General features: G+C 36.3%; 1 protein-coding gene across 3 annotated transcripts in view; it reads right to left on the bottom strand.

Moving 5' to 3' along the window:
- Positions 1-1,754: 1,754 nt before the first annotated feature.
- LOC138709023 (transcription factor AP-4-like) overlaps positions 1,755-25,341 on the bottom strand; it is a 308,661-nt gene continuing 285,074 nt past the window's right edge. For all 3 annotated transcript variants that reach the window (XM_069839484.1, XM_069839485.1, XM_069839486.1), the window contains 5 exons: positions 19,750-19,906; positions 17,661-17,875; positions 14,905-15,174; positions 12,538-12,815; positions 1,755-7,746 (listed from right to left, as the gene is read on the bottom strand). In XM_069839484.1, the coding sequence (XP_069695585.1) occupies positions 7,380-7,746; positions 12,538-12,815; positions 14,905-15,174; positions 17,661-17,875; positions 19,750-19,906 (1,287 nt within the window). In that variant the 3' untranslated portion in view covers positions 1,755-7,379. The remainder of the gene's footprint in view (positions 7,747-12,537; positions 12,816-14,904; positions 15,175-17,660; positions 17,876-19,749; positions 19,907-25,341) is intronic.

The following is a 25,341-nucleotide window of genomic DNA, read 5'->3' as shown; positions in this document are numbered from 1 at the left end:
CATCAGCAGGAACTCCAGTTTCAAATAGTATGCTGAAATACAGTCAATTAGCATTACAGTTCTTTCTTATTTTGAGTCATATAATTATGTTAATCATCTGTAAGGTAGTTGCTAAAATGTCAATAAAACCAATTTCATGCAAATCAGAATATTCGACAGAAATGTTATTTTACATTTCCTGTAGGAAATCCTTCTCAGTATCATAAAACACTACACAAGTTAAAGTTAACTTCTATGATAATTGTAATATACTGTCAGATGGGATAACATGAGTGGAAATTAGTCAGGTAGCTTGTGGAAACATTCCAAAATTCCGTATAAGACTCTATGTTCTCACTTATTTGAAAGAGTGTTCAACAAGCTTCAATTCTCAAAAATCTTTCTTGAAGCAATATCTAATGCATGTAATAAAGATAAAGACATGGGTAGTCATCATCATCATCATCATTGGCTTAACAGCCCTAAGTGGGCCACAACCTCCCTCACAACTGATTTCCAGGCATCCCTGTTTCTGGCGACCTGGCACCAACCATTTCACATCCTCCTCGACAGTGTTGTTAACACGGTGGTTTTCCCACTAAATCTAGCTTTTTTCTCTCTCTGTCGGTGGGGAAAAATTAATGAACGGTGGGCAGTGGGAAATCTAGATTTTTCACACTTAGGTCAGTGGAAATTTGTTTTTTTCTTAAACAACTAAACTCGACTTCGTCGTGTGTTAGCATTCCTCTCGTCTGTAATGAAGGGGAAGTCCTGAATCATACATAACACCTGGAAGCACCACATCATGTTTTAACAGTGGTTTTTGGTGTGAACTTTTTCAGTAGTCTATAAAGATGCTTCAGATATGAACCCATTCAAATTAGCCGAGTTCGCACTTTCTTTGCTCTGTCTTCCCTGGTCAAATACAGAAGCAGAAAGGCTATTTAGCCAGAGTAATATAATTAATACCAAAATTAGAAATAAAATCGGGACAAAGGTATCTCAGTCAATTTTTGACAGTTAAGGCTGCACTGAGACGGCGTGATAAATGTTGCCATGATTTTGACTTGCCTGAACACACTGTTAAAAAATCGGAACAATGGAAACATACAAACCAGAAACTGCAGGTGCTTCAACTTCCATAACTATAACTGAAATTCAAGAAAAAGAAAATGAGACGATGATAATGATTATGTAGATTTTCTTCTTTTGTAGTTTCGATAAGTGTTTAATCATTATTTATAGCCTATTATTACTATTTTTTTAAATATGTAATATCTCAAAATCTAGTGGGTTTTATGCTATATTTAGTGGGCTTTCTAAGCATTTAGTGTATTTCTGCAAACTGGAGTTGGCAATGCTACTCCTCAACCCCATCCATCAATCTCAGTCTCTGTCTCCCAACATTTCTTCTATTCTCCACTCTGCTTTCCATTATCCTCCTCACCATATCCCCTCCCTCCTTTCTCTTAACATGTCCAGCACATCTCAGCCTTGCCACTCTAATATCCATAATAATGTCTGAGGAATCATATAGTTAGTAGAGTTCTCTATTGTACCACTCTCCATTTTCTTTGGTCGGTCCACAGATCTTCCTTTCAAACACCCAAAGTCAAGCCATATGGCTCACAGACAATACTCATGTCTCTGCTCCATATGTCAGTACAGGTTTTATTAATGTCTTATAGAGCCTTATCTTTGTTTCTCTTGTGAGTATTTTGGATTTTAAATAAAGGCATGGGTAGTGGATAAGATTAATGAAAGACAAACACAATTTGTTTATATAGTTTTTTAATTAAGATGTCACTGATGTTCTTACAGGCAACACAAATAAAAGCCACAAAATTGAGACAACGAAATAAATGTGAGTGCGAACACCTTTTTTGATTTGTACTTCTCTAGGCGCAACCATCTCTGCACATTTTTTTCGATACCCAAAAGCAGTCAGACTTGCGAGGTTTATAAAACATTTTTTTATGTTTATGTCAGTTTATCAATTCTCTTGCTCCATAATACAGAAACAGACAGTTTTTTTTTTCTTGCATTGCCTCATGCAATAAAGTACACAGAACCTCAATCAGCCATAAAACAATAATAAATTCATTTTTTTCATTCCTGTAGAAATAATGCAGAGTACTGGACTAGAACAAAACTTATAATTTCAGTAACTGAATTATTCACTAATTTTCCAAACCATTTTCTTCCTTTACAAAATGATGCAATGCAAAAATACGCGCCATGTTTCCAATATAAACCAATATTTTGCCATTTTCATGAGCATCAAGAGTCATGTTGCAGGCATTCTTATACAAGACAAAAGCTATTATCACTGGATTAATGAAACATTTCAGTTTCGGATTATAAAGGAGAGCTGGTCACGCATTTTGTACTGGATTATAGATTCAGACTTTGATTCAGGGGGATAATATAGTAAATGTAATCACACAAAGCAGCACGTCAGAAACATTACACAGAATCGCTCCATGTGTGTCAAATTTTTCCGTTTTCTTGCCTAATTATGGTAATAGTTCATGATCTTAAATTTAATTTGTTGTTACAAATGGCTTTATTGGAATTTAATTTAATTTAAGACAGAACATAATGGAATATATGAACTATTACAGCATTAGAAAATCCTAAATAATATATTATATAATCCAATTATAAGTAGTTTCTCAATTTATTACGTAATTTTGGAATGTCTATGACAATATATATTATATGAAAATAAATTATATACTCGAGCCTGTATTTTATTCTAAGTTTTTAAAACAAGAATTAGAAGTTCAATAAATAGCGTATTAACAAGTCATTCATTACTGACAGAGACAGAATTTTGAAATAAGAATAGAAAAAGATTTTCTATACATGAAAAACTAAAATATTACCAGTAACATAAATAATTCAAGAAACATTCAGCATTAAATTGTTAAAATTCCATTTCAAGTAAAGCTCTTTTAAAAATGCAGTACCATTAGTAACAGTACTTCATCTATGTGCGCAACGTGTCTCGTTTCCAGCTTTCCTTTGTAAAATATCAGCATATATTGCCTGTAAAATCGAGCTAAGGTCTTAACTTACTAGCTGTATAAACAGCCATCAAAACACCCATAGTAATATGACTAACGTGTTTAATATGGATTATAAAACAATGCCACCCCAATGGGGAATAATACGTACCAAGAATGATCCCAAAGAGAGTGGTTATTATTTTTCTGTAAATTAAATATTGATCCTTATCTGTTAACTGCTCCATAGCCAACTCTTTACATGGTTCACCTTCTTTACAAATTACAAGTGGATGTCACATGAAAAAACCGCAATGTGTATAAGTGTGTAGATAAAAAAAAATACTGAAGAAAAAAATGTCGGTGATCCCAGTCCACAAATATGAAACTTTTACAAAAGGAAGAAAAGAAGAAAGCTGAAAGATGGCAAGTCTTACTACAATACATAAAAAATGCTTCCAACATAAAAATTACAAGACAATCTAACAATTTGTTACAATGCCATATAATCTTATAATGCATCTCGAACTACATAAAACAATATAGGTCACAAACTTGTAAGTAAATTAAGAACTATAATTTATTAGAATGGAAAATAAAGTAACTAATGCAATCAATTCTTATGTTCATGCTAGTTCTCTGGTGGTGTTTTGCATTTATCAATGTAAAAAAACTAAACAAAAAAGTATTAAAATGTCATCCCTGGTTTTCAATTGCTGGTAACTACAGCACGTACTTTCATAGAATTTTTAAAATTTCACAAAAAAAAAAAAAAAAGTATCAATGTGCAAGTTAACAAATTGGTATCGAAAGATGTGGCCGACTCCACTAGTTCCAAAGCTAGTTGCGCATCTACCAATTCTCTGCACATAAATTAAAAGTATGGTCAGTACTGTAACAAGAAATTAAAATGCTACTCAAAAGCTCAAAGAATTCCTTTCTTTGAGCTTGCTGAGAACCGTAACAGTGCCTTGTCTATAAATTAAACATACCTTTTTCTGCAAGATTTGCAGACACAAACCAGAATTTGGTATACATGCCAACAAGAAAAGGCATAACAAAAGAAGTATATGGGTCCAACTGGCATTAGTAACTTGTTGGAATGGCCTTAGATAAGTAAACTTCATTCACACAACCAGTTTAAGTTTTGGAACTAATGTCATCAGTGTGGAGGTATGGGGAGTAGGTGCCACTGCCATCTACTCAACTGACTGCTGTACTGTCTATTATGGCAGGCACAACACAAGCAGTGCATGGACAGACTCGATGCCGATTCTTGGTGTGTGAAATATTCTCTACTAGTGGGGATAGTTTTATAGTCTCTAGACCAGAGCTTTTTGAGCAAAGATACCAGTACAATTACTCCTCCTTATCATTACAAGTATAATTAATAATTATTTATAATACATCACAGCAATTAAACTTGGGGTGGTAGGGAGCCAATCATGACACCATTATGACAGAAATAAATTGTAATCAGAAACATGACAATACGCAACAGTGGCTGGGGTTTGGAACTTAAAAATGCAATACAAAATTTCTTTTTCATTTTTTTAAACATCAATTTAGACATCTTTCTTTATATGTAACAAATTTATTCAATAAGAGAAGTAATGGAATAGATATGCTGTGTATATAGAATTTGCTGCACTTAAAAAAGAAGCCATACGTTAAAAAAAAAAGTGAAGTCTTTGACATGATGAATGATTTGTTAATCTGAATAGTGAACACAATATTCAATAGTTATTACATTCTTTTTCATAAATAAAGATGGTGGATGGATACTCTAACTTTCTAGTACCTTATATCTAACATTTGGTATTTTATGAAATATGGCCTCCCAAATCATTTTTTATTAAATAGCTTTTTATTTATGTGAAAATAATGGTAACAATCCATACAACCCAAATACACCAAACAACATTTTCTATCTATTTCATTAGAAAAACAAATTCATATTTGTTAAAATTAAGTAATAATCATTCTTCATCTTAGCCAGTAATCTTTATTGGGAAATATGAATATGGCTTTCTTGTTTACCATTATATTTCACATTTATAATACATATTAAAATGTTCTCTAAGATTCCAACACCATTTCTATCCTATAAGAATGCAACAACCATCGTTCTCAATGTTAGTATGATATCCATTATACTTCAAGGAACTTTCTTCACAATGACTGATAATAATAATAATTATAATAATAATAAAAAAGTGACTGCCCTGCCCCAAAGTCTGAATTCTTATGAAACTAATCAAATAATAAAATTGGCGAAGCCGGGAAGCAGCTTGTCCCCTGGAAAAATACACTCATTTCCATCAGCCCCAAGCTTCAACAAAGTCTGAAAATTTAATTTGAGAAGATAAACTGAATTATTCCTCTCCATTCCCTACGCAATAAACTACTTACCTGGAAATATTTCCTTTCAAGAGAGGGCAATAATAATAATAATGATAATTATAATTATAATAATTAATATTTAATACCTAATTATCAGTACTGTTCCCACATGTTGGAACTGTTTTGTTTAGATTAATAGCAACGCTACATGTTTCAATTAAACATTCAGTCTCACACACATCCATCATTCACAAGATAGCAATAGCCAACACGCACACAATTCCTTTAATTATACGTCATAATTATTAGAATCATCAAGTATAAACTAGTTTATGAAAGGAATAACATAGATCTACAATGGAAAATGAATGAAAAACAAAAACATGATATCGAGACGTAAACTACTGCCACTATCTCAAATATTATTACTCCGAAAGAAAAATAAGTCATACGTATACAATTACACGCAAGCGGAATCGCACTCACGCAAGTATTATATAATATATAGAAATATGAACAAACGCAAATAAAAAAAAAAAAAAATTAAAAAAAAATCGAGGACAGAATTCGAAACAAGGGTGAGGAAAATATAACTGAGACTTCATAGGCATTTCTTGCAGTGCAGAGCCATTTTTGGGTGTTCAGCAGTTATCACTTCTACTTGGCCCAAATTCCGTCCATTAAAGTCGGTCTGACCGTTCGTCAAAACACCAGAACACATACGACAGAAGAAATTTACTATGTACAAAGAAAGAAGACAAAATGACTGACAAATCAATTCTACTCTTGATTTTTTTAATTTCTTTTGTCTTATTTTTTAAATAACAATAAAAATCTAAGCAATTTTTACCCTTGAAAAATGAGGAAAACAAAGTTTACAATTATCTGTTCCACGTTGCTTCTCCCACTTAACCCGAGCTCTCTCTATCTCACATATTTAACCTAAAAAATTATAGCTATCAACCTAATGTCACATAATTTTTCCGAGTGAGACAAAGTTAAGCAGAAGGAGCAAAAGCAGGTTTAGAAAGTATGGGAGAGGGTCATACATGAAGGAATCGGCAGGTCCACACTGCTCAAGGATTTCTTGCAATTCACACAATTGTTCATAACTCCATCAAAAAAATCACAATCTGAAAGAATCGTACAGGCAATGTAGTGGTAATTCTTTCAGCAGAAACGTTCAAAAATTGAGTTTACAACCTGCCCAAGTTCCATTTAAGTTCAACTAATGCCACACGCACATTATTTTAGTTAAAAAAATTCTTCAGTAACGATCTTGGCCAACAGAGCAGAGTTAGATATCACTGAGTACGACCTTCATCCTGCCAATATCACCACTGCTTCTGTAGCGCCCCCGAGTTTCTTGTTCAATGTGAACCAACCAAACAGGAGAACTGCACCTCAAAACATCTTAACAAGACCCTTCACACCGCAGGTCTTCTTAAAATGCAACACCAGATGTGATAAAGAAACACGGCTTTCTTTATTCCACCCAAGCGATAATGTGGGAAGAACAAATTAATGTCATTTAGAATATGTGTTTCTTTGTCACTTTCACTGTGACGAACTACACGGAGAGTTAAGGGGGTAAGAAATATCTGCATACCAAAAGTTGAGCATAAACCTCTTCACGCCTCTCTTTTCAATCACGTTTACACATTGTATTAAGCTCGTATATTCAAAACAGGATGGTCAAATAAAACAAGAGATATAATATATGAAAAGCGGCTAACACATTGAGAATAAAGAGAAAATTATGCTGGCAAATGATTAACCATTTGTCTGTTGATATTCCAATAATTAGTACCATTACTGAACTCTTCTCTGAGATGAAAAAAGGACATAATCACAAGTGAAATGTAAGAAATTTATTTTACTAACAGCAATTATTTTATTAGGGCTTTGGTTTAGGCACTCAATTTTTAGCATCAGCAGATTCTGCCCCCTTCCCTCAAGTAAGACGATATACTTGAGTGAATAATGGGGTTGGGTTTGCTAGGATGAGGATAGGATACGTGTAGTTTATCTAATGAAGTATTATCACAATCACGTATGTTTAACAACGATGACACCCGGACGTTGCTGCTGGAGAGCTGTTCGCTGCTGCTGAGTTGACTGTGGTGAGTTGTGGAACTGGAGGAATGGGTTCATCTCGACCTTGAGCAGGCGATGCACCTGCGTCTGTGGGGACTGGGACTGTGTAATGGGCTTGTTGTGTGTGGTGAGGGCTAGGGGAACTTCTTGGGCGGGCTCGTCGATCACACTACTCGACAAGTGTTGCGGTTGCTGCTGCTGTTGCTGCTGTCCACACCGAGGTGAAGGATCGTCACTGAACAGATGATCACCCTCCAAATGTCTGATTGCTTCCACAATAGTCTCCAAGTTCTGCCGTGATGTGCTGGCCAAGTATAACCTAAAATTTTCAAAATAATTTCCTTTAACATATGCAAAACAACCACAAACAGTTTACTTACATTACTGCCTCATAAGAGAATAAAGAAATCACTAAATGCCAAAAAGAACCAAGTTTCACGAAGAAATGTCACTGCTATTATTTCTAGTATTGAACCATGACTGAACACACAAACAAATTTAATTGTATTTAATTTCCATTGCATCATACTATGAAATCAAAGGTAAAATAAATGAAGTTCTCACATCAATCTAGGCACAAAAACACACCAAATTTAAGAGTAAGGTAATGGAGGGTAACTGTGCACAGGTGGCAAAGTATACGCAATCGCTTTTTTCAGCTGTTAGCATCACTGGACAACAGCTAACAGTCTATTATGGTAGTGTAATCTGTAAGCGATTGTGTTAACGCTGTGAATACTTTATTCATAAAATTACATTATTGAAAATGGTAAGTTTATATGTTTTGCTAACTTGACTGTAATTTCACGAAGAAGATAAGGTATTGGTCTCTCCACAATAAATGTATCGAATTACTATTAATACCTTGGACAATGCTAATATTGCTGGTGAGGATGCTGTTATTGCTACCTGGAACTAGCAGCACTTGTTCCATCTACACCAGATTGAATGAGACATTACTGCAGCCGGGCAAGTGTGCGTGCCAGATTCAAGTTTGTGTACACTTGTCTTCCACCTGGCAGCTTGTGTGACAGGCTAATTTTACAGTGCTTTATCTCATAGATCTCTAATTTGCTTTTCCATTATCGTTTTATATACAATGAAGATAACTGTTTGTATTTATTTCTTGTAGTTAAAGAAGACATGGGGAAGTATTAAATAAAAACTGAAAAATCATGTCTCACTCAAAGGCAGTTCAATGAGATAAAAAGATTGATTAATGAAGGAGCTAGCCAGAAAGTTGCTGCCAACATGGGCTGAAAGCAAGAACTGAAAAGCAGCTTTCAAAATTGGGTTCTCAAGTGTTCAAAATTACAAAAAGGTATTAAAAAAAAAATGAAGAAACCCAATCGAAAATTTCATTGCACGACAGCTGACATTCAGGTCTAGCACATCCTATTGATAAACAAATTCCATCAGAGAAGACATACATCTGCCCTGGGTGTGATGTATCTAATGAAGAAGATTGGGTACAGTGTAATGGGTGTGGCAAGTGGTGGCACGAGTTGTGCACGTCATATGAAGTACATGAACATTTCTTAGTGATCCTTGTTAATAAGTTGTTCCAATATAGGCCCATTGTAACTCAGTGAAACTAAACAAAACATACATTAAAAAGTGCGCACAGTTAGCCAACATTCTGCATACACTTATCCGCATATGTCGTCTAAGTGTTCGCATTCGCCAACTTGTCAAAACTTGTGTGCCACAATAAATGATTATCACTATAGGCAGTTTTAACATGTTAAAGTTTCCTTGTGTATGGACACTTACTTAATGTTACAAAATAATCACAGATGACCACATTACGAGTGAATTAAAACTAAGTGCACACAGTTACCCACCATTACCTTATACATAAAATCCTCGCTAGACCACAGTCGCAAATTTGATAATGTCACATTCGTTAACATGGAACTATATTTTCATGATGTGACGCAATGAAACAAAGCAAAAACTGCTCGAGTTCAGGCATTCTTGTGTTTAATCCTTTCTCTATGGTCAGTTGAGAGTGGTGTAGTCATACATATCCTGTCGAGGTTAGCTATACTACTCCAAGGTCATATGGGCATCCCTTAATGAAGAAGGAATTTCACATTGCTTATGATCAGCATGAGAGAATGAATTTCAGCCAGTGAATATGGTAATGCGAGAAGAATTCAGAACATTTATAAATTGTACAGCTTAAGGCTTAATTATGCACACATTCACATAAAATAGCTATTCGTATATTTTAATAATGGGATACCATCCCATTGTGGAATCCTGGGAAACGAGAATGCGAATGCTTTAGCAAAGAAGGGCAGCACTGCTACTTACAGACCTGTTACTAAATCTACGTATTACTCTGTGAAAAGATTTATTAAATCTACATACTTAGACTTCAACAAACAAAATTTGGTAGCACAATCTCAAGGGAAAAAATGGAACTCTCTGCATCATAATCCACAGTTGATTCCCGATTTACCACGAAAATCGTCTGTAGCTGCATTTAGATTGGCAACAGGCCATGACTGTTTGGCAAAGCATCTGCATAGAATTGGAATATATCAGTCTCCTAACTGTCCATTGTGCAACTCAAATCAAGAAATGGATTCAGAACATCTCAAAATCTGTGCGTCAGTGGCTAACCATGACAATATCTTTGAAAAATATTGGAGTGCAAGAGGTCAAATGACTTTATTGTCAAATGCCTGGCATTAGAAAACAACATATTTTAATCATTTATAACATTATTATACCGAATGGATTTTCAGAGAGAATAGTTCATGTTGTATGTAACAAAAAAGTGTAATACCATATTGGTGAAAAGAATCAATGGGAAATTCTATGGCATAGAATTCTGTAAGGCAAATGAAGATCATCCAATATTTGGATTAAGTACGAAGAAGCGAGAACATCAATATGAAAAAGGGCAGAGGAGATCTGGAGAAATGGACACGAGGTCGCAAGGTACGAATGGGCAAACTGATGGAATTACAATCATGAGGAATAAGAATGGTCAAGAGAAAAATGAAATGAAGCAACCGCAGTTATCACACAAACTGGAAAGTAGGGAATTTGAAGAAAATCACTGGCATGGATTAATACCGACCAGCCCAACTAAACAAAGGTTAAGTGAAGATCGGAATTCGAAATGGGACAAAATATACATGACAGGTGATGGACAGTCTGTTCAATTAGCAATTGTGGTAGAAAGTAACAAGATCGTTGACCAGGCATGTGTAGATGACAGAGAATTGGCTGAATTGCAGATCGCGGTGGAGGAAACGAGACAGAACCAAGAAATGCTGAGATTAAGCATACAGAAGAATACATATGTGAAGAAATCAGATAAGAGTGGTTTAAGTGCCACAAATGCAATGAAGTTCAGTGTCACGAGTAAAAATTCAAGTGATTCAGGAAGTGATTTAACTAGATTAGTGGGAAGAAAGGTCAGTGCAGAGACGAGAAGTGAAATTGTTTCTGTGAGTGCAAGGGCTGATATGGTGAGAAGTGAAGAGAAGAAAAAGAAAGACGAGTTTATAACAGAAGTGAAGTGGATGTGTCTGGTCCAGAGACGCTAAGAACATAGCAAGAAAATAAAATATGAATTAGAGGAGTGTAATAGGAAGTTAAGTAAGACGACAGAGATAATGAAAATAGGTGAGGAGTATGGTGGGGGAGGCTAGCTAGGATAGCGAAGTATAATATGTAGAAAATTAGTGAGATCTGAAAAGGGAATGTACACAAGAAACAGACATAATAATGAACATATTGGACAATGGTGTAGTGTGTTTTAGTAATAAGTATTATTAGAAACAGTGTGTGTTCGATATAGACTAAGTGAACTGAAAATCAAGAATGGAGTAATAAAAGTGTCAATTTTGAATGAATTAGAGGAGTGTAATAGGAAGTTAAGTAAAACGATAGAGATAATGAAAATAGGTAAGTATGGTGGGGGAGGCTTGCTAGGATAGCAAAGTATAATATGTATAAAATTAGTGAGATCTGAAAATGAAATGTACACAAGAAACAGACATAATAACGAACATATTGGACAATGGTGTAGTATGTTTTAGTAACAAGTATTATTAGAAACAGTGTTCGATATAAGTGAACTGAAAATCAAGAACAGAGTTGTAAAGATGTCAATTCTGAATGATCTAAATTAAGTTATTAGGTTTTAAAGGTGGGAATACTGATCAATTTAAATGGGGTCGAAAGTCAAATTATAAGAACGTGTACAAAAGGTATAACTGTAATGAATGTAATTGTGGCACCGGATACAAAATTGTGAGGTACACATTACATAGATATAAGTGTTGGCATCAAATATATATCAAATATTGGTGAAAAGTCCATAGTTTTGTCAGAAATTTTTTTTTTTCCTCCAAATCTCTTATTTGGTAACTATTACGAGTTGGATCGTGATTTTTCCCTATATCAATACAAAATCTAATAAAAAATCAATTGATACAAAATCTAGAAAAGAATCGTCTATCCCTCTGGCGTATTTCAATAGTGTGGACGGTTTTCGTGTAAACTTGATTTAAAAAACACTAATTTGAAGCCACTGAACAATGTGACTAGCTTGCAACACTGTAGTCAGCAAGGAAGATGGGATGTAGAATCCGGTGTGGCTTGGTGGATAAAACGTCAGCATGTAAAGCTGAAAACCCAGGTTCGAGTCCCAGAGAATTTTTCTCTGTCCTATCCATCCTTCATCATATGGTAACGCAGAATTTCTGCACGGAAATATCCTATGTACTTCGGTACATCATAATAATATGATATGCTTAAGTAATCACTTAGTGATTCAAGACAGCATTCATCCCATCGGATCCTGGTCACTTAGTTACCGTAATGAGTGCACCTCTGTACATAGTGCCACTGTCACATATTCTGTGACACAATACATGAGGGTAGGCCACCAAAGGGAAAACTGAGAGATAGAACTTAAACTGAAAGGATTCGATTCGGCAAAAGAACTGGAATCCAGTGTGGCTTAGTGGATAAAGCGTCAGCATGTAGCTGAAAACCTGGATTCAAGTCCCAGTGCAGGAAAGAATTTTTCTCTGTTCTATCAATTCTTCATCACTGTATCTAGAATTACTAAATTTAAGCATACCTGGCCTGAGGTGTAACATCATCAGATGGTGAAGTAGGTGATGGTAGACGTTCAACTTCAACCTTAGGCTCAGCTTTTATAGCTGCCTCCAGAACACTTGGTAAACGCTGCTCTGGTGGTGGAGGAGACATAGGTGGAGGAAGTGGAGAACATGGTGATTCTGAGGCTACCGGAGCAGGGCTTGCCGGTGGTGGCGGTGTTGGAGACATCCTTAGTGGACTTGATGACACAATGGTAGTATTTTGTGCCACGGGAGGCAAGGATGCTGCAGACACAACCTGAAAAACGAAAGATACAACATTATTCTTCTTTCCTTCTTTTTTATTATTCTTATTTATTGTATTCCATAAATTTTACATCAGCACTGTAGCTTTGAGATGTAAAACAAGTAAAAAATTATCAAAAATATACAATACAAAGCAGGCAGGTTAATACAACTTACAAGCATAAAAGATTCATTAGTTTAACAGAAGGTATGAGTATGAAGATACAGTAGAACCTCTATTATCAGTGGTAATGAAGGGGATGGACTGAGCGGTTAATCGAAAAAATCGGATAATCCGTATAATAGAAGATTTTCATAAATTAAGTGCATAGATCTAATACTTAGGCTATAGTTACATAATTTTCTATGCGCACTAATGTTTAACATGCTAGCTGGTTGATCAGAAGTTCACTAATTTAAGACCGGTTGCCAATGGTGAGTTTTGAGTGCCAAGGGAATCCTTATGATGGTTGTCTGCAGAAAGATTGGAATACAGATATCGTGTTATAGATTTACATTCTCGTACTTTATTCACTTTATCTTAGTTTTTGATTAAATAGCGCACAGTTGTAATGACAATCTCGTATTCTGATTCGGCATGAACTATAGTTTCTACTTTCCCAAACCCCTCAATTACTTGCACCTTTTTTTTTTTTTTTTCCAATACTAAACAACACATTTTTCTTTCGACATTCATGGAAGACATTTTGCATAGAATTTAAACAGTATGGCCACTTGAACAGTAGGACAAAGACCAAATGGTACACGGGTTTGCAACTGTATGAAAGTTATTGGGATCATTTCTTTGAAAGCAGATAGTGACTATTTTACAAGTTGGGAAAAACACCCCTTTACAGCCTTGCCCGGAAGTGTGTGGAAGCGTTCTTATGAAATACTGTGTAATGGTAAAACCAGGGCAAGAAAGACAGTCGGATAATCCACCAATTGGTTAATAGGGTGACGGATAATCGAGGTTCTACTGTATTTACTTACTTACAAATGGCTTTTAAGGAATCCGAAGGTTCATTGCCGCCCTCACATAAGCCCGCCATCGGTCCCTATCCTGTGCAAGATTAATACAGTCTCTATCACCATAACTCACCTCCCTCAAATCCATTTTAATATTATCCTCCCATCTACGTCTCGGCCTCCCCAAAGGTCTTTTTCCCTCAGGTCTCCCAACTAACACACTATATGCATTTCTGGATTCGCCCATATGTGCTACATGCCCTACCTATCTCAAACATCTAGATTTTATGTTCCTAATTATGTCAGGTGAAGAAAACAATGCGTGCAGTTCTGCATTGTGTAACTTTCTCCATTCTCCTGTAACTTCATCCCTCTTAGCCCCAATATTTTGCTAAGAACCTTATTCTCAAACACCCTTAATCTCTGTTCCTCTCTCAAAGTGAGAGTCCAAGTTTCACAACCATACAGAACAACTGGTTATATAACTGTTTTATAAATTCCAACTTTCAGATTTTTTGACAGAGACTAGATGACAAAAGCTTCTCAACCGAATAATAACAGGCATTTCCCATATTTATTTTGCATTTAACTTCCTCCTAGGCATAATCTTAAGGCTGAATTTTGAAGAACAGAAATTTTTTGTAGAGGAGTTGCTGATGCTCCTCCCATATTTCACATCCATAGGATCTCCGGGTAGGGACTGCACCGAGAGATGCCAAGAATCGCATTAAAGTACTTTGGAACACCAAAAGTCACACCGTTCAGTCAATCAGAGTCACGTTTAATATTCTGGTTCACTATCTATGAGTAGCAAGTTAAACACAATATTACGGAGTAAATTACAAAACTGTAACATGCGCTTGATTTATGAAAATATTTTATGGTATGGATTATCCGATTTTTTCGATTAACCGTCCAGCCCACCCCTTTCATTACCATGGATAATAGAGGTTATACTGTATTTGCTTTAATTCCAAATTTTTTTCAGGGCTCAATTTCCATTGTTACAATATAAACTTCCATCAATTAATAATCTGTACATGCTTTTACCGTTTCCTAGGCTTGTAAAATGTATTCCCTTTCGTATTTCCTGACACATATAGAGAACATAATTGATTCTAGATGATAATGACCTGCAACTGTGCTACTGCTGCTGCTGTCTCTTGGAGAAGGGCCACAGAAACAAGATTGTTGCTGCCACTGGTGCTGCTACTGACTGGGTGAGATGCTGGTGGAGTGGCAATGGGTGGTTGTGACTCACTGCGACACCTCTGCGATGTTGTTGTCACTGTAACTGTGGGGGCAGAGTGGTCCAGAACTTCCTGGTGGTGATACTGCAGCTGAACCTGCTGCGTGATTTCACGAATCCGTTCTGGGTAGAGTTGCGATTCCAATGAACGCACCTGAAATTATAATTTTAGGGTAAAAAAAATCACAATAAAAACATAACATTAATAAAACTAGCATTACATTTAGTTCTTAATGTAAAATGTTGTCACCTCGCAATATTTGTGAGATAAAACAGAATGCCCTTTATTATTTACCTACCCTGTTCAACATCTACTTCGAGGATTTAGTGAAGCACTGTTTTCAGGACAGAGGAGAGGTTATAGTAAGAGGAAGAAGAATGAAATACATAATATTTACTGATGATATGGTGTTGCTAGCAGAAGAGGAGATGATATTAAGGGATAAGCTACTTAACTCTCTTAGTGCCGACCCCCTTTGCATAGTATTATGTAAATAATGCCAAATAAACTCACACAAGTGAACCACTCCAATGAACCTTCCTCTATGCTCTTAGCACAAAACAACAGTGGTCTTTGCTGTCTGAGGAATAACAGCAAAATGGAAACTATACCATGTGACCGGCACTTCTAGATGTAATCGTGATTGGCTCAAAGGGTTAAGGGATTAGGTACAGTAAAATTTTTGGAAATATTCAAATTTTTTTCCTCCATTACTGTATCTTGTACAATAATGAAAATTGGTATATGTGTAAAACACTGTCTTTCTGCTATATGAAAAAAATATTTTTACGGTTTATTTTTTTTTATTTTATTTTATTTTTTGTTTAACAAAATTCAAAACAGTGACAGTTCACTGTGCAGTGATGAAGCATTTCCCTCACAACTCATAAACTTGTTAACTTTTACATGTCCAATCTCTTTATTTTATTGCTGAAACTCATGTTTACAATATCATGTTTATATAATAAACTTCCACAGAAAATCAAAGAACTTAACATAAGAAAATTAAAAAAAGAGGTAAAGAACATTTTATTAACACATATGCCATTTTGCACAAATGAATACCTAAATTCAAAATTTTAGAATTTAACATTTCTTGATACTGCCCTTGACCATTTATGTTTCAGGTAACTCAGAGTTGAAGAAAAGACAGGGAAAAGCAAAAAGAGAAGATTCTAATCTTTGAACCACATTCCTTAATAAATAATATTTTTTTTTTATTTTGTGTTAGAAGAAAATACTGATAATTGACCATTTCTTTAAAAGAATTTATTTTTATCAAACAATCTATCAAAGGTAGAGAAGTGATTTTGCATCATATTATAGATATGACAAGTATAAATACACACAACAAATTTCATCACAGAATGTTGGATAGTTTTTGAGTTATGAGAAAAACGCTTCATCACTGCACAGTTAACTGCCAACATTATGAATTTTGAGCAAAATATAATTTTTTTTTATCGTAAAAATATGTTTATCATATAGCAGAAGGACAATGTTTTATAGATACTAATTTTCATTATTGTAAAAGATACAGTAATGGAGGAAAAAATGTTGAATATTTCCAAAATGTTTCTGCTGTAAGCTGTATCTAATCCTTAAGGTAAATGACAACTGTGAGCAGAATGGGATAAAGATAAATGCAAACAAGATGAAAACCATAGTTATTGGAAGAAAAATAAAGAAGGTAAATGTGCGAATTCAAAATGCGGCAATAGAACAAGTGGACAGCTTGAATTACTTGGGGTGTAATAATAATAATAATCCGTGACGCTACAGCCCATGAAGGGTCTAGACCGATCAGCCGGCTGCTGGCCTCACGCCCACATGCCGAAGCAGAGGTGGACGATCATCCAACCAGAATGAGGGTATCGTGTGATTAGCACATGATCCCCCCCAGCCGTTATAGCTGGCATTCGCAACCGGATTTCGCTACCTACCGTAGCTCCCCAAGTGCATCACGATGCTGGGTCCCATATACTGGCCGAAATTTCATGAGAGAATTTCTTCCCCCACGAGGACTCGAACCAGCGCGCATTCCGTAACGCAAGTCCTAGGCAGGATGCCTTAGACCACAACGCCACGGCGTGGGACTTATTACTTGGGGTGTACTAGTAGTAATATGAGCTGCTGCCAGGAAATCAAAAGGAGAATAGCAATGGTAAATGCAGCTTTTAATAGAAAAATGGGCATCTTCTGCGGACCTCTGGAAAAGTATCTAGGCCTAAGAAAGAGACTAATGAAATGCTTTATTAAGACTGTTGGAGTGTTTCATATCAATATTTGATAGTAAAAAGATAAAAAATTAGAAAAGGAAAACGGAAAATGTATAATTGTAGGGATACGAACTTAAGACCTCACGAATACAAGTCCACGTCGTTATCCATTAGCTACCTCGGTTAATGGTATACAAGCTGCAAAAGCTAAATAGCCACAAACTTGGAGACAGCATTCTCTTCAAAGTAATTTTTCATAGAGAATCATCTACCTATAACATGTCAGAATCTATTCTTCAAATTCTACTACTTGGTATGAGTTTCATTAAAATATCTCATTTTCCACTTGCGACTTCCCCTTCTAAGAAGACTCTTAACTATTTGTTAGTAATTTTGAAAGCTAAAAGTTTCATTACATACCTGATCTTCTAGGTGCATGCGAAGCCTGCGTTCACGGTCCAACTGAACTCTCAGTTCAATCATTTCCCGGCTGGGGTCAGTGTTGTCGAGACCACTAATGTTGGTGACAGAAGCATTGGCAATGATAGCAACTGGTTCAGGAGACATACTACCAATTCCCTCATCCGAAGATTCACTTACTGTTGCTGGAACTGCAGTAAGAGGTACCACAACACCTATAAATAAATCACCTGTTGTTAACTTTTATATTAAATAACTGAGGAATTTGCTGTAGAAACTTCCTCTTACAGGAAATGAAGGGAGGAAACAAAATCACATTGAATGATATTTTTTACTATGTTTGTTTGAAAAAACCAAACACAAACTATCCTACTTCAAAAGAAATAAATTTGCAAAAGGTTTTAATTATATTTGTTTTTAATAATATACTGTACATGTGAAAGAACATTACTTATATCTAATACATTTTGTATAGTACGGAAGATTTAAATAATTCACAATACAAAATGTGTGTCTAAATTTACGTGTACTACAAAGTAATAAAGTATATTAAATTTGTACTAATATAAAATATTTTAAGTGAAGGAATTTTTAGTGTGTGTGTTTTTTTTTTTAAATAAATATTACAATTTTCTAGTAGGTGGTAATTATACAGTGGTAACTACTAAAGGCGGACTCTGGGGTGCTCCCTCCATGTAGGATTTTGAATTAAAATGCTTTTGTTTTTACTTGTCCAACACATATAATTTCTTTACTCGAGGTGTGTGTGTGTGTGTGCGTGTGTGTGTCTGCGTGCGTGTGTGTTTGTGTGGTTATAGTAAAAGGTACTCTAACAGGTTTAATTACTAAAACACACTTCAAAATCAAGAGAAAAATGTAAAACAGTGCAAAACATTTTAAAATATTGACGAAATTTCCCACGGTACCGGCTATAGTACGTTGAGCATTCTGCAACCAAATTACGCTACAATTTAGCATTATGCTATTGACGTTATGCCACATGCTACAAGACGTGAATTCTGCTATGCATAGCTTTTAAGGAACCCGGAGGTTCATTGCCGCCCTCACATAAGCCCGCCATTGGTCCCTATCCTGAGCAAGATTAATCCATTCTCTATCATCATATCCTGCCTCCCTCAAATCCATTTTAATATTATCTTCCCACCTACGTCTCGGCCTCCCTAAAGGTCTTTTTCCCTCCGGCCTCCCAACGAACATTCTATATGCATTTCTGGATTCGCCCCTACGTGCTACACACCCTGCCCATCTCAAACGTCTGGATTTAATGTTCCTAATTATGTCAGGTGAAGAATACAATGCGTGCAGTTCTGTGTTGTGTAACTTTCTCCATTCTCCTGTAACTTCATCCCTTATAGTCCCAAATATTTTCCTAAGCATCTTATTCTCAAACACCCTTAACCTATGTTCCTCTCTCAAAGTGAGAGTCCAAGTTTCACAACCATAAAGAACTGTTTTATAAATTCTAACTTTCAGAATTTTTGACAGCAGACTGGATGATAAAAGCTTTTCAACCTAATAATAACAGGCATTTCCCATATTTATTCTGTGTTTAATTTCCTCCCGAGTATCATTTATATTTGTTACTGTTGCTCCAAGATATTTGAACTTCTCCACCTCTTCAAAAGATAAATTTACAATTTTTATATTTCCATTTCGTACAATGTGTGTGTGTGTGTAATGCCATTCTAAAATTCAAAATTTTATTTGGCATTTTGATTTTCCATAACTTAACTCCTGCATGACTAAAAATGCTGTGACACTTCTATAACAACAAAACAGTAATTTTCTACTTTTAATTTTCAAAACTCTTCGACTATTTACATTTTACGTACAAGATATACATCTTCCTACGGAAATGACGTAATATGCAAGTAAAAATTTTTGTTATATGGTACTAAGTCAACGAGTTAGATAATCTCTCTTCTAACTCGTTGTGCAAAGTCATACAGAAATAAATGACATCATAGTTTCGGTGGAGTCAAAGCAGAAAGGTGCTTCAATTCCTCATGGGAACAGGTCCAGGCCCTCCCACTGGGAAATGCAGCTGTGACAATTATGAGTTACTCACTGGCTGAGTCAATTTTCCTCTTCTTCGCAGAGCTGGCCTCATGCTGACCTTCATGTTGGTTGACGAGTCTCTTCAACTGACAATTCTGTGACAGAAGACTAGTTTTCTCCTGTTCGAGCTGATAGATGTACTCAGCTGTCTGTTGAAGGATTGCCGCCTGAAACGATTAACAACATTATTAGTAACTCTGAGGCTGTTTAACGACATACAACTACACAGTAATATCAAACACAGTCCATTACATCATCGTCACTGTTATTCAGTTAAACACAAGACAAATTCCCTAAATATAAATTATAAATCAGTGTCTCCGCTTGGTATCATTTGGCAGAATCAATAGTACATTTTTCGTCACTATCAGATATCTATTGTTGAAATTGAACATGAAAACGTGAGGCTATTTTTGACTTGGTTACGTCTATAAGTTAGATCCAATACTGGGATGCTATGCCAGAAAATCGACTGACACATTTTCAGAACAATTTTCTCGTGCCTATAATTTCTAAACTACACAACTAACTTACTTTACTTTACTTATAGCTTTCAAGGAACCTGGAGGTTCATTGCTGCCCTCACATAAGCCCACCATCGGTCCCTAACCCGAGCAAGATTAATCCAGTCTCTACCATCATCCCACCTCCCTCAAATCCATTTTAATATTATCTTCCCATTTACATCTCGGCCTCTCCAAAGGTCTTATTCCCTCCGGCCTCCCAACTAACCTTATTGAAGTTTCGTAACAAGCTGTTTTTTACGGTGGTGGGTTGTTAGCCCTTCGCCCAAACCCCAAGCTGGAGGACCACCCCTTATCGGCTGTCCGCAACTGCTTATTCAATACATTCGCAGAAAACTACACAACACATTCCAGTAAAGTAAACGTCGATCGAGAGACGAAGGATCAATGTACCCACCGTGAGTTGGAGCGTGTGACGTCATCTAGTGGGAAGTTCAGACACGCGCGGCAGCCGAGGCAGTGCAACTCGAGAATGCGAAGCGATCAAATATAAGCAGTGGTGTCAAACGATTCGTAACGAACCATGCTACAATCTCAATTAAGCAACAATCGGCAGTCGAAAAGTTAAATTGGAAAAATTCACGAATGAATTTGAGCAAAGAGAGAAAAATGCATAATGTCGTGTCGAGGCATATGCAATGCAAATGGGAGCAGACTATCTGATTATGCACCGCTGTCCAGAAGGGATAGGGAGGAAGCATACCCGCCAGCAGCCACGGAGACACGCTAGTGCAATGTCTTATCCTCGGGTAAGAGACGCTAGCTCGAGGGTGCACCGCTGATCTATAGCAACCGATATGTTTACTCTCAATAGATACAAGGTGGCTACTTCTAGGAATCCCAGTACAGCGAAGATATATCGGGTTTTCAGGATATATGGAAAGAAGAGATGTCACGTAATGTTTAGCTTAACAACAATGTTATCATCGACGTATTTGCGCATAAAACTAGCTGTTTCCGAAATAGCCTACCCTGATTTTTTTTTTTTAATTCCACTGTGGATATATTCTCCTTTGTCAGAAATGATAGCTCATTTTTCCTTACTTTTATTCGAGACTGAACACAAAAATGTGAGGATTTCTTTTGAATTTAAATTCGAAAATATTGATTCTAATGAACTGTATGTAGCCTTCCGCTAAAATTGATAACCGTTGGATAGTTTTTATTTCAGAGTTTCCTTGAGATAAAAGTTACAAGGTATTAGGTCTTGAGATCGACGAAGTGTACAAAAATAACCCACATACCCTGAAAGAATTAAATAATATGAAGAGTCCACTGCAAGAATGATGGATGTCACTTTCTTGTCGAAAATGAACCAAGACTGTCAATGCATAGCTTAAGACATATAGAATGTACATTCAGAGTTATATGGCATTAACACTGATAGTCATTGTCCAGTAATGATCGGAAAATCACAGTTAAGCTTTGAGCGCTAAGCATTTCAAACTTTCAATTGCTTCTCCTGCAAAATGTATTCCAAACGACATCCATCATTCTTGCAGTGGACTCTTCATATCATTCGGGAAAGCATCGGCTCTACTTGTCAATCAGAAGTGCAGCGAAACATGCGTCACTTTTTAACAAGGGCGACAAATGTTTGAAACAGAGGGCATAACAAACTATTTAAGTTTTAATATAATCCAATCTGTAACGAATTAGGCTGAATTTGTCGACTGCTATACAATTTGCTGGTACAGATCGACATTGCTGAGAATACAAGTACCATGCGTTTTTTTAAAGCGCTTCATGACTTTGCTGCAGCAAAAAGAGGGTCGAAAAAAATGCAATTCGGCCAGCTCACTGCAAAATGGTGGACAATTAACATTGGCTTCTATTACTGCAGTAATAAATTTAACCTAGAAACGAACATGTTAAAATTTGGACTTCCATGATAATGACATATTACTAGACGATTTTAACAATAATAAACCTCGCAAAAGACCAAAACACGCATTCCGCCATGATGGATTGTGCAGCAAACTCGTAAAGAGGTGTTGGATTTGCTGCAGCGAACGTAAAGCAAATGTTATAAAAGAACGATCTTGCTGCAGCGCTTCACGTTTCGCTTAAAAAACCGCACCTGTAGCTGTTGTGCGGACACGATCCTAGCGGCAAATCATAGAAGCAAATCAAACGCAGTTTTCTCAACGAAACCTCGCTATTTTCTGGCCTCGTGTAAAATTTTATTGTGGACTACGAAAGTAGAAAAGAGCGCCAGCCGATCGTTGCGAAATGAAACGCTAGAAGTATTAATTTGATAGGGTATGAAGTAAAATTGTCCACCTTATATAAAACTGAAGAGTGACTCGATGTATTGGGAAGTAACGAGACAGACCACCTTGCTGCTATTTTATCAGAACGCTTGATATGCCCCAACATGCCAATCAAATACTCGCCTAAACGTACGTCAGTTTATAACAAAGCAGACCTTAGAAGTTAACAGCTTGATGCCTACACTATTCGTTTCGAGATAGCATCTATGCCATGTGGCACCTGCCTGCACCAAACCTCACCTGCTCCTCCTCCCCCAACCGGAGCGTCAGGTGGCAGGCACCCCACCCCAACATCAAATTAGAACATCGAGAACACTCCGTATATTCTTCTTCCCTAAGATTGGTCATTTTGGCAGGTGGTCATCGAGTACAGGAGGTGAGTTTTTGTTTAATTACGATTTTTATAGAGCCCATGGGCATGCGCTGGCATGTATGTCCTTGACCGCATTCGAGCGAAGATACGTCTGTTAATTCGCTTTACGTCTACCTTTTGTTCCGCGGTGTAGTTATTCTGGGACGCCACCATCACTTTTATGTCCCTTGTGAACCTTGCGTCTTTTCTTTTCACCACACAGTAAAAGCAACACAACCATCTAACAATGAGAGAGAAACAAAGTCCTCTATATGCAAGAATGCACTGCCCAATCATGCCCATTATTATGATTAAAAATAGCGATTCATTTGTTGGTATCCGTTGGTATGAAATCTCCTGATTCGCTCTCGTATTTAAAAATAATCAAATTGTTCTTCTAATAGTTGTAACTGTCCTATTCTAAATGAATCTCAAGTTAAGTATCTCGGAATAATATCGACCAACATTTACGTTGGGATAAACAGGTTCTTTTTCTGTGCAATAGATTAAGAAAAATTATTCACTATTTTACCATCCTACGAAATTACTTGACTGCCCATACTTTAGATCGATTTATCTCGCATTAGTACAAGCTATAATACAATATGGCATTACAAGATGGGGTCCGTCCCAGAATACAGTATATAAGTTTGTGCGAGATCGTATTTGCTTGGTTTCCGCACAAAACCAACCCGCGGTAAGTCTAAAATTCCACATTCAGTATTCCGAACCTAACACACATAACAATTTCCCTCTTCTTACCGCTTAAGTGACATATTGATTTTACTGCTTAAGGCTTTTAACATATTATTTTTAGAGACGTTCAATATAGCAATAATTATAAATTGGAAACTTACCACTGCAATTTCACCTAAATTGCATGTTAATTATTGTTTTTAAATATTTGCAAAAATTAAGTAAACTCTACAACTCCACTAAAGTTACTGGATTCGTGATGCAAGTAACATTAAGGAAGCCGTGAAAAAATCAACAAGATTCCAGATGCCGATGTTATTACTGCAATATGTTATATGAATAATATTGTTAAAATATTAAAATGAAAAATAAATCATTACATAACCTTACCGTTTGTTTTAAGTTCGCATTTATAGACTGGGGGAAAAAAGACAGACGTATATCACGGTCTGCTGGAGTATAGTAAACACAGAAAACATTTTAAAGCAACAATGTTGAAGGTAGATATTTTTGTTTTGCAAATTTGCCGTCATTGAACAGAAACCAAGATGGAGATTTCATTGCAACTAATTAGAAATTCCTCTTTCAGTTATGTAATAAACGATCTTCGCACAAAATAATGTACGATACACGAGAGGTATGTTTTCTTTCAATTCTCGGAAATTAAAAAAGCTCAACTACGTTTCGCTTTTTCAAACTTTTCCTCGAACATGAAAACTTCAACATACCGCTCTTGTAACGCATATTACTATTTCTTAATTTTATATTCCGTACCCAAAACTGTAGAATGTTTTATCTCCTTTGATATTCGGTCTTAAGAATGAACTTCAAATGCATTTAGTTTAACACTAGAAGTTACATGAACATGCAGCTTTACGTTCTCGGAAATAGCTTCACTCAAGTTCAAGTCCCCAGATTTAAACAGCCTTTATTAAACGTGATGGTTTTATAAACAAAAACAAAACCAGACGGCTGTAAACGATCTCTTCTTTATTTTTAGTGTAGTGTATTGGAAAGGGATAATTGTCTTACAAGAAAGGTTTATGCCAGGTGTGACACGGTACGTCCCAGGTAAGGAGGAAGAGAAGAAATAATGACTATAAAAGAAGGGTTGTAAATGCTGGGGGAAGAGGTTACAATAAAAGCGGGAACATACATGAGCTGCAACGTGCAGTATATAGCCTACGTGTGCACACCGTGGGTAAAACCCGCTGACACGGCCAAGTGTACCTCGAATCTTGATCGAAAAGAAACTGACTGAAAATGGGCGAGACTTTCACATCCGACGATCGTTTCCAGGTATTACGTGCACACCCTTTCCGCCTACCATTCATTCCTATGCTTCTACACCCGCTTCATTCCAATTGACTTCTTAGAAGGAAAACTTCGAAGCCAGTTCGTGGTACAGGTCTATGCCGGTCCATAAAAACAAAGGCGCCGCACCAATCCTGTTATATTACGTCATAACGGTAAATATGATGGGCCATGCAAATACACGTTAAAAATGTGGACTAAACGAGAACGGTTCATCTGGCTGATATGTATAACTATTATCAGGCAGTACATCTCACTTGATATGTGTCAGACGAAAAAAAATTGTTTGTACACATCTGAAGTGTGACTAGTGTCATATGTTACTAGTTAATGATGTATCCAATGGAGGAGGGGGGAAACTAGCCACCCTATCCCATTATCTCCTGGCTTAGTTGGATGGTGATTAGCAATAGTGATCCATGCGCCAAAAGCCTGTTTCGAGA

Source organism: Periplaneta americana, chromosome 11, assembly GCF_040183065.1.
Source record: "Periplaneta americana isolate PAMFEO1 chromosome 11, P.americana_PAMFEO1_priV1, whole genome shotgun sequence".
NCBI classification, from domain to species: Eukaryota; Metazoa; Arthropoda; class Insecta; order Blattodea; family Blattidae; genus Periplaneta; species Periplaneta americana.
The sequence above is the reverse complement of the archived record's forward strand: the minus strand, read 5'-3'. Positions and strand labels throughout refer to the sequence as shown.